This window comes from Polyodon spathula, chromosome 4, assembly GCF_017654505.1.
Source record: "Polyodon spathula isolate WHYD16114869_AA chromosome 4, ASM1765450v1, whole genome shotgun sequence".
NCBI lineage: Eukaryota > Metazoa > Chordata > Actinopteri > Acipenseriformes > Polyodontidae > Polyodon > Polyodon spathula.
This window is the reverse complement of record NC_054537.1, coordinates 53,291,992-53,308,794: the sequence shown is the minus strand read 5'-3', so window position 1 is coordinate 53,308,794 and position 16,803 is coordinate 53,291,992. Positions and strand designations below refer to the sequence as shown.

The window sequence follows — 16,803 nt, the reverse complement described above, 5'->3', positions numbered from 1 at the left end:
ATTTTTTGAATATATTTAAATTGATCAGCTAGTACAAAAGTAGGGAGATATAAATGATTGCATTTCTTTCTTTTTCTCTATATATCTATCTAGCTATGGTCATTTGAAAAACAAAAACTACCAGTACACAACCTCAGAACTATAATTATTTCTGCCAAAAATTAACAAGCAATCAGTAGACCCTTACATTTAGCAGTACTGTAACTACAGAACAACCAAATAGACAAACGACCCATTTCTTTCTGTCAGCAGCCGCTGACATCTTTCAAACACAGTTGCTTATGCTTGAGAAGCAGTCAGCAAGAAAACCTGAAATGGATTTCAGCAAAACATGCCACCACTCAGGAGGTCACGTGAAAGGGGTTCAACTCAGTATAGGTTCAGTCCTTCAGTTTGCTCCGATCCAAGACATGTTTTCCAGTTCTCCACAGCAGGAACTACAACACAGAATATGCCCATGCCGACATTCTGAAGCTTGCCCCTCTCACAACACAGCTGTATTACCTACATAATTAAAAAAATATATACACTAAATCTGCGGTAGGGCTGCCCGTGTCAGACGGACACAGGAGAGTCCTGGGGACAGTGACAACTGCAGAACCTGAGAGTTCCAGCAAGCCAGGAGTGCGTAAAGGTTACCCACATCCTCAACAGCCACCTGAAATGATTGATTAATGATTTTCCAATCGGGTGTTTTCCTTTTAAAATACTATGAATACTGGAGCATAAAGTAAATGTCACTACTTTACCTCTGTGACTGGCACATCTTCATTCAAGTCCACTGTGTGAGATGCCAATAAACCAACGACACGGATCACTTTGGCACGCCTGTAATACAAACAACCGGTTAAATTTAAAAAAAAAATATTGAATCCTAATTGTTACCAGATTTTTTTTTTAAAACTGAGCATGCATGTTTGCCATAACAAAACTGCACGTGACACCTACAAACCGAATGCAAGATTTAAGGAATTCTTTAGTCAGCTAGAACGTCTTTTTGTTATTGCACATTTGACAGAATCTCTGTCCACAACAGTGTTCTCTTGTGCTGTTTAAAATAAAAAGCAAACTTACCGTAAATTAGACCATTTACCGTACATACATTTTACAGCCATACAATGCCGTAGACAGATGTTAAACAGAAAAACTGGCATTACCATACTTCTTACTTTGTTTTCTAAAAGTATTATTTAAGAGTCTATGAGTGATTCAGACCATTTCCCTCTCGCTCCATTTTTATAAAGTTGAGTACTGCCACCTTGTGGTGTTTCCAAAGCATTTTCCCCCAATGTGTTTTTAGACTACGTCTGTTATTAAAGGGATAAAGAACATTATTCATATATCTTAAATCATTACTGTTTCTTTCCTGTGCAGGCTTGGTTTTATTTCAGTGCTGACACAATCATAGCCAATGAGACTTCTAATTTTTGCAGAGTTTCTTTAGCCTGTTGTATGACAAGTTTTCCTTTACTAGATATTAGCATATTAAGAAACTACTCTGGATAAGGTAAAAAGTACCTTATTTCCCTTATATGTGCATGCATGCTGTCTACAGAAAGATAAACACTCTGACGACAGTCTCCCAGAAGCGTTGGATATTGATACAGAACTATAACATACTGTATAGATATCATCCAAACACTGTTGCATCTGAACTGGAAACTGGAAACATGTAATAGGTGCCACAAGGAACTAATGCTAGATGATGAAATTGTTATTAAAACAAAATACATGTTCTTTATTGCTTTAACAGCAAGAAATTACATGCATAAACCTCTGGCTTTTTCCTTAATTTCTCAACACCATACAATTTGACTGGAATGTATATTCAAACATTATACTTATGACTATAAAAAGGCTGCTTAAAAAGATTAAAGTCAATTTATTTCAGTGTCCGTGAAATCTTCCAACTGAACAACAGTTAAGATATGCTACTGAAACAATTTATCGAGCTGTACATATTTAACAAAATTACATGAACATTACACTAAGACCAAAACAGAAGAAAAATGCAAGTAAAGGAAATGTTTAATTATATGGTTTCCTATTCTTTTTTATTCGAAAAGACAGAAGTCTGGGAGATAAGCTAATTAGCTTTTATTGCCTCACACCTCTGTAGGCTTAGGTTCAAATCTGGCTCAGTCACACGTAAAATGAGTTTTGGTGGTCTCAGATTAACCCTGGTTTTTAGTCCCTATAGTAAACCCACCATTAACTACAGAGGACTGTAGATGCCATTTATTAATCCAAAAATGATAAATCTACGGCTTTGTAAATAAATAGAAAAGTATAATACTCACACATCCCAATTAGGAGCTGTGCGTAGCAGCTGAGTTAACAACGGTAACTGTGAAGAAAGAAAGAAAAAAATGCCACTAATGTTTAAAGAACACCAATCATAACAAAAAAAAAAAAAATTCTATAATCTAAAATGGTTTTGATTGCGACTTGAAGCTGTAATTTAGTTTTCATGCTTTTTCTTCTCAGAGGACAGGTGAAGTTAACTACGAAGAGTACCAGTTCCAGAAAGGTCAAAGGGAAACTGTTGGAAAACAAACTGAAAGCATGTTAAGATTAGTGGTTATTGAAGAATCACAGAGTGTCTAGTACAGCCCTACGGTGTTATATTGAAAACCTTTGATTTCAGAAAAGTGAATACGATAATAAAGTTCGATGCATATCCTATGCCCAGTGTGGACGAACTGTTGGACAGACTAGACAGTGCCAAGTGTATTATGAACCATATGAACTGGCAAATACACCGTTACTTCTTGAGACCAGAGAGAAAACTCCTTTTCAAACCCTGTTTGGTGTGTTCCACTTTGTAACTTTGCCTTTTGGCTTACATGGGCCACCTGCCATGTTTCAGAGACTCATGAACCACTTATCACACATTATGCAGCTGTTTATCTGGACAATGTGGTTATACACAGTGAGAAGTGGGAAGATCACCCTGAAAAGGTGAGGGCTGCACTGGAGTCTCAGAGGATGGCAAGATTAATAGCCAATCCAATCAAGTATGCAATAGGGAAAGCTGAGAGTAAATATTTGGGTTATACGCTGGACAATAACGCCACTAGTAGCTAAGGTACAGGCCTTGGCTGAATGTAAGATAAAAGGCACGTGCAGGCTTTCTTAGGTTTAGCAAGGTATTACAGACAATTTCTACCATCATTTTCAGCAGCCCCATAAAATGAACTTACTGAAATTAAAATGGTTCCGGGATTGTGACCTAGCATTTAGTAAGATAAAATAAATATTGTCAGGAACTAGCACTGACAAATCCAAACTTTAAAAAAAAAAGTTTTACAGACCAATTCTTCAGAAGCAGGCCTGGGGGCAGTTCTCTCTCAAGAAATACAAGGGGATGAGTATCACATTTTGTACTAGCTGGAAGCTACTAACCTGGGAAAGGCATTATTCTGTTTTATAAACCTATTTGGAAAAATCCTGCTTTCTGATTGGTTAGCTGTGCTCTACCAGCCATACGTTAATCCCACAACCTTTCAATGCAGACACATCACCAAAAGCTCTGAATTAAAATGCATACACCACTATACTATAACGTTTAATATCTATAAAATACCAATAATTAAAATTTAAATGACAGGCCCACAATCAAATTTTGATCTTTTTAATGGAAAACCGTTTGATGAATAGTATGAAGATCAATTTCCCAAATCTGACAAAGTACCAGTACCAGTAATTAACTTTACTTTAAAATAAAAACTGCACAGTGGAATAACAGAAACAGAACTAAATCAACTCAAACAAAACAGAAAAAAACACACAATAAAAGCTTTTGGGCTGTGAAGATCATACAAAACTGGCTTCAAGAAAAAAGTAAACCTGTTACCTTTCATTTACTTTCTCAGGAACTGTATGTTTCCATAAGAAAGAGAGATAGGGAGCAGTACAGCATTTCCAGCTTTATCAGTCTGCGAGCTGGTACAGTATCAATCGCTTTTTGAATGATCCGCCGTACAGCAGAAAAGTTAATTTAGCAATAGAGGCTGCATTTAACACAGCTAACAATGTATTCACAGCAGCAATTAAAAAACTGAGACGAAGTGGAAATGACAAAGCAACACACTATCTATCCTCCAATAACACCTGCAGAAGCTAAAAAAAACAACCTGTCCCTTATTTATGTAATTTACAAAGTTATACATGGCCATTAATGAATTAGTATAACAGGTTAATGTAATTGATATACAGAAATGTACTTAACATTTTAATAAATACATGCTATATTTACAATTAAACGTATGTTAATATATAAAAATAAGCATGTTTAAACTAATTTTGTTTACATTACACTGGAACATTTTTTGTGCGTAGTGACATTTACTGTTATGTTCGGTTCGCATTGGACCTTATAACGCCCTAAGTGTGTGGTTCTCTCATATTAACCCACCCCCTGTCGTACCTTAATGAAAAGAAAGAAACAATGTTTAGCTGTGAAATGGGCAGTTGAAGGTCTGCGCTATTATCTTTTGGGAAATCACTTCACATTGGTTATGAACCACGTGCCGCACTGAAGTGGTTACACAAAATGAAGAACGACACAAATGCCAGAATAGCTCGATGTTACCTGGAACTGCAACCATTTTTGTTTATAGTTAATCAGGCAACAAATGCATAATTTATTTTACATGTAAATTTAATTTTTTTTCAGGAATGTGGTACGGGTACATTCTGAAGGAAGTGGTGGATGGTGGAGTGTACAGACCCCCTACTCTGCTAATAATCAGGACTTGGGGAGGAAAGTGATACAAATTATAGATTGGTAACATATGTGTAAAGAGGTTTTGTATGCTAAGGTGGAGATTGATGGTCACTAGTTATAGTGAAGTTTCAGAATTTTTTTTTTTTTTTTTTTTTTTTTTTAAGACTCCCATATGCTACTTGTTGTTGTTAAGTTGGATCCTTCATGGGGGACACATAAAAGGGTTAATTTCTGATTTAAAAAAAATGTAAGTTAATTGGTCAAGGGGCTAGGTGTAAATCTGTTAATTGTATGATTGTTGTAATTCGGTATAAAAGCACTCTGCTTGTGAGTGGGGGGGGGGGGGGGAGAGAGCTGGTGAGCTGGTGAGTTAGACAGCATTGGAGTGTATAGTTAGCATAAGACTACTCACTGCAGGGGCAGATGGAAAAGTTGTAGCCAAAACAGCTATAAAAATGGTGAATTATGGTACGTTATACTCCTTGATAAAACTGAAGTCAACGCGATATGTAGTTTAGTTAACCTGTTCTGCATCTTCTGCATGCTTAAGGGCGTTCGTCCTGTGCCACTGCCATCTTAAAACTATTGTAGTGTTGCGTCCTGGGCAAGGCTGGCCTGCACTCTTTGAATTAGTAGACCCCTACACAGGAACTGCAGCTTAGTGCTCTTGCACTCTTGCAAATCAAAACAAACACAGGGAAAAAAAAACAAAATGTTTTAGACAAAACACTACTTAAACACTATTAAACTCTTCAAAATAAACAAGCCCAAAAACACCCAAGCTACGGATATCCGGTGCTCTCTTTCATTTTTTCACTTTCTCCAACATTCTCTCTCCACTCCACTGCACGCTCACTAACAAACATTTCTCTCTTCAGTTTATACCATGTGGCCAGGGGTTGACTGACAATGAATCATTCAATTAATCAACCAATCACTACCTGGCCATAGTCCACACTCTACCAATCACACACAATCAAATCATCAAATCAAGGAATCAAAACGATGTGGCTTTGCAAACGATGGCCATTCTTGTTCCAGGTTGTCCCTTCACCAAGATGGCCACCAGCCACCAAATCAAACATACCCATGTGCAAAGCCATAACTATATAAACTGTTATGCTTTAGATTATCATTGGACTTCAGTGCATTATTACGTTCACCTTTCATGAATGTATTAAATAAAAAATTAACAGCACTGTATAATAGTTTGATAGAGTAGTGAATAAATATAGTTGAAAGTGTTCAAGTACTGTACCAGTAGTATTAATGCATGTTTAATATTATAATAATGAAGATGTAGATCATTTCCGATTTCTGCTGGATTGGTTATCGCCTGTGCACTTTAAAAAGAATAAGTATTTATACTTGTAAGCACTTTTTATGCAGCCTGCTATATTGATTTTTGTTCAATATCACTCCTCCCGTCTGAATGAGCTTGAATAATCAATTCACATTAGAGCATAACTCTAAACCAGGTGCAGTTAAGCTGTGCTCTAACAAAATGCAAGACTGTCTTAAAGCTTATACTGTAAGTTAGCAGCGCTCCCTGTTGTTTTCTTTAATACATTTTCTACTTTGGTGGCAGGACTAATGAAGTGCAGTTGATGCAGTCTGAAAAAACAGGATTGCAAAGCTGCATCATTTTTACATTAACAAACAGGGACAGGCGACAGGCGATTAACTGGTTCTGGCTACCACTGCAGTCTGTCTATGCAAATAGCCTGCATAGACAACCTTTTATTTTGTAGATTTAAAGTATTTTTATTTTGTTCCTGACCTTTCTCTGTACCTTGCAAATAAATATGCACAAGAAAATTGCAACCAGTACAACCACCAGCATGTCATAACACAGCAATGACACACTATAATTTTTAATTAGTTTTAAAAATGTGATGAATTTACAAGGCAAATCAATCATGCCCAGTAAGGACAGTGTAGTTTTGTCTTTGGGATGCTTTATACCAGGGTTGGGATACTCGTTCAGATTAATTTCATTTTCAAACCCTAATACTCATACACTACACAGTTATCGCTTTCACATGACTCATCCATCAGATAAGGTGCAGAACAGTTTCTTTTCTGCAAATCCCCGCGCCCAGGCACTGGTTCCAATGACAGCCTGAGACACTGACAGCACAGATGACTTTCTTCACAATGCTGTATTTAAAGTGCATTTTTGCCATTTAAAATGCACGCTCTTAATGGTGATATACGAAGAAAATTACACAGAGACTCATAATGCAAGGTTAACGTTTTGTTTTTTCTTTTCTGATGAGTGAAATCCCATTAAAAGGTGATCTTTAAGGCAAAGAAGCAATTCTGCTGTTAAACTGATAGCTTCAACATCTCCACATTAGTTTTTTGTTTTTCTCCAAAATTGAATTTGGTAATGCACTAAAATTAAAAAGCGGCATAAAAATATTTTCCCTTCTAAATGTTACTACAGTATATTTGCAGTGCTTTTCTATATTTGCTCTATGCTTTTCCCATGCTGGTTTACTACACCTAATTATGCTTTTACAAAATGTTACTACAGTGCATAAAAATACACACGTTTATAAGGTTTATTATTAAAAATAAATAAATAAATAAATAAACAAACACTAAAAGCTAAAAAGAACACTGAAATAAGTAATAGTATTGTTATAAAAGTAAATCCTAAAATGATCTTTCTTTTTGTACTTAATAGTTTTATCTGTGCCACCTGGTGTTAAAATCCTGACATTGCAGTTTCTTTCAAATATAATTGTCAAATACTTAAATTTGGCAGTTGCACTAAATCATTCATTTATCAACTTCTCTACAGCCTTTTTCTTGATATTGGCAGAGAATTTACCCAAAGTAGTAATTCTGGGAGTAAGATTTTTCTCCAATTAAATGCTGGTCAGTACAAATGAAAGCTGCTACAGTATACAAGTACATTAAAAGTTATTCTTAAACCGCAATACCATTTCACTATAGGGAAAATCAATCCTTCATCCTGGCAAATGTTCAACCTATAGTAGGCCAACCTAGCTTCTCAAAATCTAATTTATTGCATTTAATCTATACATGGAAGTCTGTAATTTCTTAAATAAGCTTAATAAGTCAACGATTAAAAACGCAGCTGACTTCTAATGCAATACAAAATATGTACAGAATGATGTCTGAGACTTACCAGCTGCGAGTTTATTAACCTCGTGGCTACCTCCTTGTGACCACAAACAGTGCAAAGATAGCACAACAGGTTCAGTTTATTCCTGGGAGACCCACTACTTTTTTCACTTGATTCCAGTGATGAGCACAGTTGCTCCACAAAGCCACTCCAATCTTGATCTTTCAAAGATACCAGCTTCTCTGCTGCAATGCATAAATAACATAAAAAAAAAGAAAAGGTTAGAATTCCTCTGGTGAAACTAACTTGGTTTTCTCATATTTGTTGGCTTTAAAGCCATCTCTGCTAATCTACTAATCCAGAAGAACTGTTGTTAATCAGAATTCTAACCTTTCCCAGTTAGAATTTCTGAAAGTAAGCCAGACAAAGAGAAAGAGATGTGATTACATTTTTGGAAAAGTAAGCTGAAAGGGTGCTGCTTCTACCTGGAATGTACAGGTAAATCCTGGGTTGAAAGACATATTCCAACATAACATTTTAAATAAAATGTAATCCTATTTTTTTGGATACAAAGCAAACATGATATTACTCAAAGACAAAATGATTACTATTGTAAACAGTGTTCTTATATGTGGAACATGAACCAGTTAATACTGTATTTATCTTAGTAGGTTAAAGGTGTACAGTGCTTCTGGGGGTTATTGTACTTTTAAGGCGAATTCAACCAAACCTACAGAGGTTAGGCATGTTTTTTTTTTTGGTTTTTTTATATTTATTATACCAAAGTGATATGATTTTACTCAAGAATTACCTGCAGTTCCTTCAAGAAAGTTGGGGTGAAAATCTTCAGCACAGTCCATTCTCCAGAATGGATCACATAGTATTTGGATACAAAAGCACTTTGCCAGCCAGATTTCTGCAATCAGCTATCTCTGTCAGAAATACTGACTTGTTCCTAATTACTTGCCAGGAATATCATAATATGAGAATGCTTATTTTAACAAGTCTGCTATATACAGCTTAATTGTTTACTTTGTCTTGTCCAACATTTGTATGTTTAACCCTCTATTGATAAAGTAACCATATGACAATTTACTCAATAGGCTTATAGAATATTAATGTAAAATGGGTCAAAGTAATTGTACCTAACAAAATAGTTCCATAAAAAGTCTCCACTGGCACATCTATTAATTTTACATGTCTCAAATGTGCAGTTTTGAAAGAAACACCAAACATGTATTTTCATTTTAAAATTAAAATGCCTACGTGGTATAACATGCGTTTCTCTTAAAACTGCACATTTAAGACCTATGTGGCTAAAGGAAATGCAAAATAGCTAAGACTAATGGAATTCTTTTTTTAGGTACAATTACTTTAAGGTGAGCTATTTTATCTCATGCGAACTTAATTTGAGGAAACAAATAAACGTAAAGACCAATAGGTAAACAAAGACTTTGCCAATATAAAAGTCTGCTATACAGCTTTAAAATATGTGGGTAAAAATTGATAAAAGCATAGACAGTGGTATGCATGTTGGGGCTAGTGGGGGCCTCTTGATTACTCAAGCAGAAAACCATCCATGTTTGAAGCACATCTAACGATTTGATCTCACAAGATGTTGGTTTATTTAATCAGTGTGTTTGTGTCAGCACAGCGTTTTAGAAACCTGGAGAACAAGCACTTCCTGTGTTACAGCTTGTAGTCTCTTGAAATAAATCCAGTTATATGTTTTGTCTAGCTTTGAATAATAGGGGAAGACAAAGTACCCATCCTCCAATTTCTAGCGTTATTTTGATCTGCAAGTAGCTTTGATAACTGTCCAATTTGTATATATCAATTAGACTTTTATATCATATCAAGGCTTGGCGTCTGTAATACAAAGAGCTATTCCTTAGAGGGGACCAATATTTGAATACTTTACAGCATTTCCAACGTTCCTAACTGTGTGCTTACCTGAATAGGGAGGAACACACAGGGTTTTCGAGTCAAACCTCACAGGGGCAGGCTTCATTATCTATTAAACAAAGAAAACATTTAGGTACATTGTGATATAAACCATTCAAATGACTGGGGAGTGCACAGTATTATTCATTTGAAACAGTGATTGTGTCTCACACTGTACACGTCGAATCATCACGCCACTGGCTGGCTTTAAAAAATCAATACAGTTTATTGTGTCTACTTCATAAAGTAATATGTTTTGATTTGGAAATCAGCAGATTAAGATACAGTTACTGCTTTGCTTATTTCCAAGATTGGGAAACGCTGCTGGTCACTTGCTGTGGACAACATAGAGAGCCTTAAAAAAAATGTGAATTGGTATTATTTAACAAAGAAAGGCAGGAAAAGGGCAGACACAGTTAGTTTTGTCTGACTTAGTACAGACAAAACTAAGTCATAGAAAGTTAATTATAGTACAGCACAATCCACTCAGGGGATCTTGCAAAATACAACAGTAAATGGAAATGACTTATTACCTTGGGATTGTCAATGATTGGTGTGAGAGTGAGGTCAGAGTCAGTGTAGATTAGTTCTCTAATTCTTGAATTCACATCATTCTTGCTGGTAAATGAGGGGTCATGCTATGGGGGCAGAAAATAATGAAAAATGAGAAATGTTCATTACCAATACAGACCATGTATAGGTTAATACAATTACGCAAAGAAAATTTAATCCATTCAAAATATACTGACTTATGCAGATTTTTTTTTTTTTTTTTTGCCAAAAGATAATTATTTTATAAAGAAAATAGATACAATTTGTAGGAACATTACTAAGTCATTTTAAGAAAGTGTTATATGTAATACTATAATAGTTGCTTTGTCACATATGTATCTTAATACGGAATCAGATATTTCACTAAAGAAGCATTGCTTTTTAAGAACCACAACTTAATGTTTGTTTTGTTTATGGGACTAGGGAAGAGTCTTTATAGTGATTTCGAGAGAATCTTATAGTTAATACTATAAAAGCTGTTTTGAATAATTGCCTGAATGCTGTTATTGTTTGTTTTGTCATATTGTACGAATAAATTATTACTGTTTAAACAAACTGAAAATTATCAATTGCAAGCTTGCATAAACATCAACCTCAGGCTGGAACTTGAATCAAGGGTAATAATACCCTACGTAAGCAATAAGGCACGACAGGGTGTAGGATATACTCTAATATCCACACGCCCCGGGTACGTTATAAGTCACGAAGCAAAGCCAAGTGGCTTTAACCGCCCGGGGCGTGTGGATATTAGAGTATATCCCACACTCTGAAGTGCCTTACTGTGCTTATAAAATGGATCAACCAACATTACAAAAAAAAAAAACAAAAAAAAACAAAAAACATGTTTTAATTAACAAAAAAAAAACATTTTTATTAAAAATCCTTCCATTGCTGCCTGAACTTAGAAAAGAATAGTCCCTTAAAACATAAAAAAATAAAACCAAAAATGCATTAATTAAAAAATAATTTCAGATGTTGAATTGAACATTGCCACTGAAAGTGCAGTTTTGATTCGTTACACTTCCTGTAATTCTTGGTTTATTCATTACATTTTAAAGTAAAATATTATTGCCCATTTTCATCATGACACAGCACAAATGACGCAGCACAAATAAGACTGCCTTTATTTTAAATCACGCAGACCCTTCTTCACAAGAGGTAGTAACAGGAGGTATCCATAACAGATGGAGAAAGACGTTATTTGCATGAATGAAACTGACTGCAATTTACAGCTTGGTAACATGGACAACTACTGGACCAGTGTTAAGAAACAATTTTAAACAATGCAGGGCACAGCAAAAAAACATGATGCCATCATACCTGGACAAATTTAAAAGGTATGGAAGGAACTGTCAAGATGAAGTTATAAATGTTTAGCATCAGACCACACAGCTGCAAAGGGGGATGGGTCCAGTGGCAGCAGGTAGGCAGACCGAAGAACGGACAGATGGGGGCAACGGCAACAAAACACCTTTTAACCCTAAAGTCTCTTTTAAAAGAGGGGCCCAAATATTTTGTGAAAAGCTGAAAGTTTAAGATATATTTTTTAAACTATTTATTTTCAAAATGGGATAGGGAAACACCATAGTTCAGGGAGAAGGAACAGAGCAATTAGAATGGCGAGTTTTGAATTTATTTGAATACTTACTTTTGCTTTTTTTTTCCCCACTATAATTAATCATTGGTGTCCGGTTCAGATCCATTCAATATCTCACGTACACCAAAAGTTTCCCAAAAGTTCAACATTTACATAAATCTTGTCGGTCATGTTATTGCGATAAATTCCAATATGAGATTTTTGTTTTTAAATTCTAGTGTATGGATATCTGCCCGTGATTTGCCCATTTTTGAAAAAAGTGCCGACCCATGGTGATAAGCTGTAATATCAACTCACCCATGTGACCTGTTCTGACCAATCATGACCAATCAGGATAGAATGTTTAAAATACCTATTTTATAATATTTGTTATAATATATACATCTGGGGTGCGTTCAACTAGGCGAGCGTTCGCAGTGAACTGTGTTCGGCAAGTTGAACGGTTTACTGAACATTCCACAAACATTTAAAAATGGTGCTTAGATCAACTTTGGATTTAGCTGCACTAATGGCTTCATTAGTCATATTAGATGAATTTATGGATGATAGCGATCTTAGTAGAGTTCAGTTGGTTGAAATGTTTAACGTAACGTCACTTTTAAAAGCATCCGCCTAATAAATATTGTAGCGATCTACGAAACGAGCAAAGCGAGACAGGGATTCAGAGCTAACTCAATTTTTATTTGCCTACACAGAACTGATCAACAGGCAACTGAGTGCTGCTTTGTTATATGACTCTCCGATTGCTATCAGCTGCAGCCATGCTCTCTAATCCAGTTCTCTCCTATTTCTCAGCACCGTTCCGTTTCGGACAAAGTATGATTTTTTTTTTTTTTTTTTATATATATATTGTTATTCTTTTATTTGACTGGATTCTGAGAAATCTTTTTCTTCTTTGATTTCTATGGCGGTTAACACTAACAGGTAAAAAAATAAACTGAAGACAATGCAGCAACGGACAAGGTTGGTGACCTTAAGAACGTTTATGAATTTAAAAATAAGCGAAGCACCACTAAAAGAAGTTTTTTGCTTATTTTAAATTCATAAACGTTCTTACATTCACCAACTTTGTTATTTTTTTTTTTTTTTTGGTTTGTTTTGCTGGTATCAGCCTAGGTTGCGGTTTAATTAGCAACTTTCTATTTACTGCAGTATACTATCTTGCAACTTTGTATGAGCTGTGGTGTAAATCCTGTGGTTTAATGAATAACTGTTTGTAACCATTTATAAAACACAAGAAGATCAACTAACCTTTTTTCTTTCTTTTTAAATAATGTAAACAGACCCTTATACAAATTAGATACTAGAGCATATTAGACTAATTAGTTAATATTTATACATAGGACTATATATTTTACCATTTTTAAACAATTTTACCAATTTTATATTAAAAAAATAAATAAATAATTTAATTCACATTATATTATAAACATAACATATAATAAACATATCTGATGTAACTCTTTCTGCTTCTTGCTTTGTCATACATTGACAAAACTTCTCCATCGCTGAGAGTCAAAGAAATGTTCTCCCATCCAGTAGCCATTTTTGTTCGCATTAAACTGCCTCTTTAGAGTGTTCCCCACCATTAGCAAACGTTTGCAACAAACCGACCAAACAAAGAAGTTTGCAAACGTTCGCCTAGTTGAACGCACCCCTGGTGTTATTGTCAAAGGATGACATCACGAAGGATCTATGTACTGTATACTGAATACTAATTGTTAATTTTTTTTATAATGAAATTAAAATTTTCTATAATTTCTAATTATTTTATTGAAAGATATAAATTAAAGTAGATTCCACTTTATAATAAAATAACAACATGCATAAAAAGAAATAACATGCAAAAACTAATTTCATACTTGACAAACGTATTTGGGCAATCAACATTTCTTATGAAACCCCATTTGTTGCTAATTATTGACAATTATCATGATTGAAAACCAACACATGATGATAATTATAGAATAAATACATAATCATCAAGTGCTGAAAAATAAATAGGAAATTTGCAATTTAAAAAACTGTTAAAACTAGAGTATAGCAATGATACAACTAAACGAAAAAGGAGAAACTACCAGAAATAGCAGAAACTTGGTTTACCCAAAAGCACTTTGAGGGTTATCATTAACAATAACACAGACGAAAAGGAGATAGTTTATTATAAATAAAACATTTAAACAAAAAACACTACACAAAACAAAACAGCACAGTAGTCAAAATAAACGGACAAAATCAAACAAAACAAGTACCGTGCTGGTCAAAATCCAGCAAGAGTAGCAATTGTATTTAAATTTCAGTTCCTTTCAAGTTCCACCTCTGAACAACCGCAACTCGACTGAGAGGTAATCTGCCTCTTATGGAGATGTGCCTGAGCTTGATTGATTATCAATCACTCAGTTGTGCTCCGGCACATTCTACATGTGAATTGATTTGGCAGGGGAGGCAATTAACCCTTCCCTGCTGACCTAAAACAACATTAAAAATACAATCAACACAGGGGTGGGGTGTACCCCGTCACAAAGACCAAGAAAGATGTCTGCAAAATCTGGAAGATGAATCATTCAAGCAGCCTGCCAATCTTCAGATTACTGCAAAAGATTTAACGCAAGAATTGATAGAAGATGGTGAAGAAATTCACGAGCAAACAATTCAACGATACCTTAACAAGATGAATGGCCAAAAGTTTTCTTTTGTGTGCGCTACCCATAAATAAAACTGTTGCACCCCACACCCCCTATCACAGTGGGAAAATAGTATAATAAACAAAACAAAAACTAGTTCATCATCTCATGTTGCTATGTGCAGTATCTAAAAATAACAACACAAGACAGGAAAGATCGAGTCATAATAGCAATAACACCAGACCAGGCAGCTTGCTTCTTAAAGCTAAGTTAATCAAATGACAATAACACATTAAAGCATTAAAGATATTTAATTGCAACTCCTTGCTATTATGTTTCTGAATCCACTAGGTGAAAGATTGTAAAAGGTCATTGTGCTTTTGACCTTAAAAACAATGTCACTGTCTTTTGGCTGCTGTGTCAAACATTTAACACTGGACGAGCAGGGGGAAGGCGATGGTATTTATCTTTATGACTAATGTTTTATATCAAAGCAATGTCTAAGAATTTCATTACTTTTTTTAAATGCCATCAGACTAACATAACCCCCCTTGTGTCTGGTCTGGTTTTTTTTTCCTTCTGTGCCAACATAGTATGAAACATTTAGCAACAGCTACCAAAGCCTTGCATATAAAAACACTTGCACCATTGCACTCTCCATTCCAATTTTGGGGATGGATACTATAATATGCCAGTACACCATAACAATTTAAGATTTTTCATTTGTTCCTGTATGAATTAAAAAACAGGATTCTTGATTTAAATATGCAAGGGTTGCAAACTGTAAATAAAGAGTAGGATGATTGCAGGAACATGTCTGATTTTCAGAGATTAGACTGAGTGAATACTACATTTAGCAATATTTGATATACTGGAAGTCATTTTAACAGTCTCACACTAAAATAAACTTAAAAAAAAATAGTAAAACATTAACTTTGTATTGTTATGGTTCTCCCTTGTTTCTATGCAGCCTTTCAATTTTGCAGCAAAAGCTAGCCTGTAACTCCTCAGAGGAAGGTCTCCTAGCAACATCAGTAAGCAAATACCTCTTCTATACAAAACAATCCATTATGCCATAGTGTGGATAATTACACATTCTTCCCACCAGTGCTCTTCATTTTCTACAAATGTACTGCTTGTAATCTGGGACATCATTTTGAATCCTGAATTATAATTCAACCAATCCATTAAAATTGCAGATTTGATATCTGGCAAAATAACAGCATTTAAAGTTGATACTTGATTTCCTGTAGGCAAATGCTATCTTGGTTACACTTCTTGTTATTAAAAATATATTTTTTACCCTGGACATTATTGTGTTGCATTCTGGAACGGACCCTTTTTTACATTTGTTAGCTTTTTATCTGTACTTCACAATTTCAAAATAATATGTTCACAAAGAGAATAGATTCAATTTTAATCTACTGTTATCTAGAGAAGTTCTTACTTTTATTTTATAACATGCATCTAGCACAGGATAAAATATACTTAGGGCTTCTGATTTCTGGTTTTAACCGGTAAAACTCCACTAATACAAAAACAAATGTAATTGGTGTATAGACAAATAAACACCAGAAAAACCCTGGAAATGCTTAATCAATTCAAGCTGACTCCACTCCTTTCCAATTAAAAAAACAAAAAAAACAAAAAAAAAATCAACAAAAAAAAAAACCTACCTTTCCCAGTGCAGTTGAGCAATGTCCCTCCTTCCTGACTTGTATCTACCACTGATTCGAACTGAATACTTTAAACCCACCCCAACAAGTGCAGACTCTGCTTGCAAGATTTAAAATGAGATTATAATGAGGAACGGAAGCTTGTTTGCTAGATTTAAAACCATATTACAGTTAGACAGGGAGGATTTCAAAGAAAATTGGAAACTGTGGCAAAAATTATTTTGGGGTATCTTGAAAATAGCTAAAAAAATAAGCACAGAAAAAAATGAAATGAATAAAAACAGAAGGCTTACTTATACTGCAGTACAGACAGAACTGTGCAGTTTCACTTAAGCCCAGAAGATGACAGTATCATTTAATGTTAGCTTGCACAATATTTCATAAAAAAAAATTAAATTGAGCTCACCTGAATTTTAGATGCTTCCTGTACTGAATTTTGCATAGCAGTGCTTGTCCTTGGGGTTGGACGAGAACTGTTTAGAAGAAGAAGAAGAAGAAGAAAAAAATAATTACTGCCTGAGGCTAAGGATCACCAGACTATTTAGCCTGATTTTAGAGCAAACAATCTGACAAACGGAGACTGA

General features: G+C 34.8%; 1 protein-coding gene across 1 annotated transcript in view; it reads right to left on the bottom strand.

The window, feature by feature from the left end:
• Positions 1–16,803, bottom strand: part of ulk4 (unc-51 like kinase 4) — a 235,374-nt gene that overhangs the window by 202,521 nt on the left and 16,050 nt on the right. Inside the window, exons 12-17 of the mRNA XM_041248083.1 lie at positions 16,626–16,692; positions 10,304–10,408; positions 9,780–9,840; positions 7,890–8,071; positions 2,301–2,347; positions 750–828 (exon numbers count right to left, since the gene is read on the bottom strand). Coding sequence (XP_041104017.1) covers positions 750–828; positions 2,301–2,347; positions 7,890–8,071; positions 9,780–9,840; positions 10,304–10,408; positions 16,626–16,692 — 541 coding nt within the window. The remainder of the gene's footprint in view (positions 1–749; positions 829–2,300; positions 2,348–7,889; positions 8,072–9,779; positions 9,841–10,303; positions 10,409–16,625; positions 16,693–16,803) is intronic.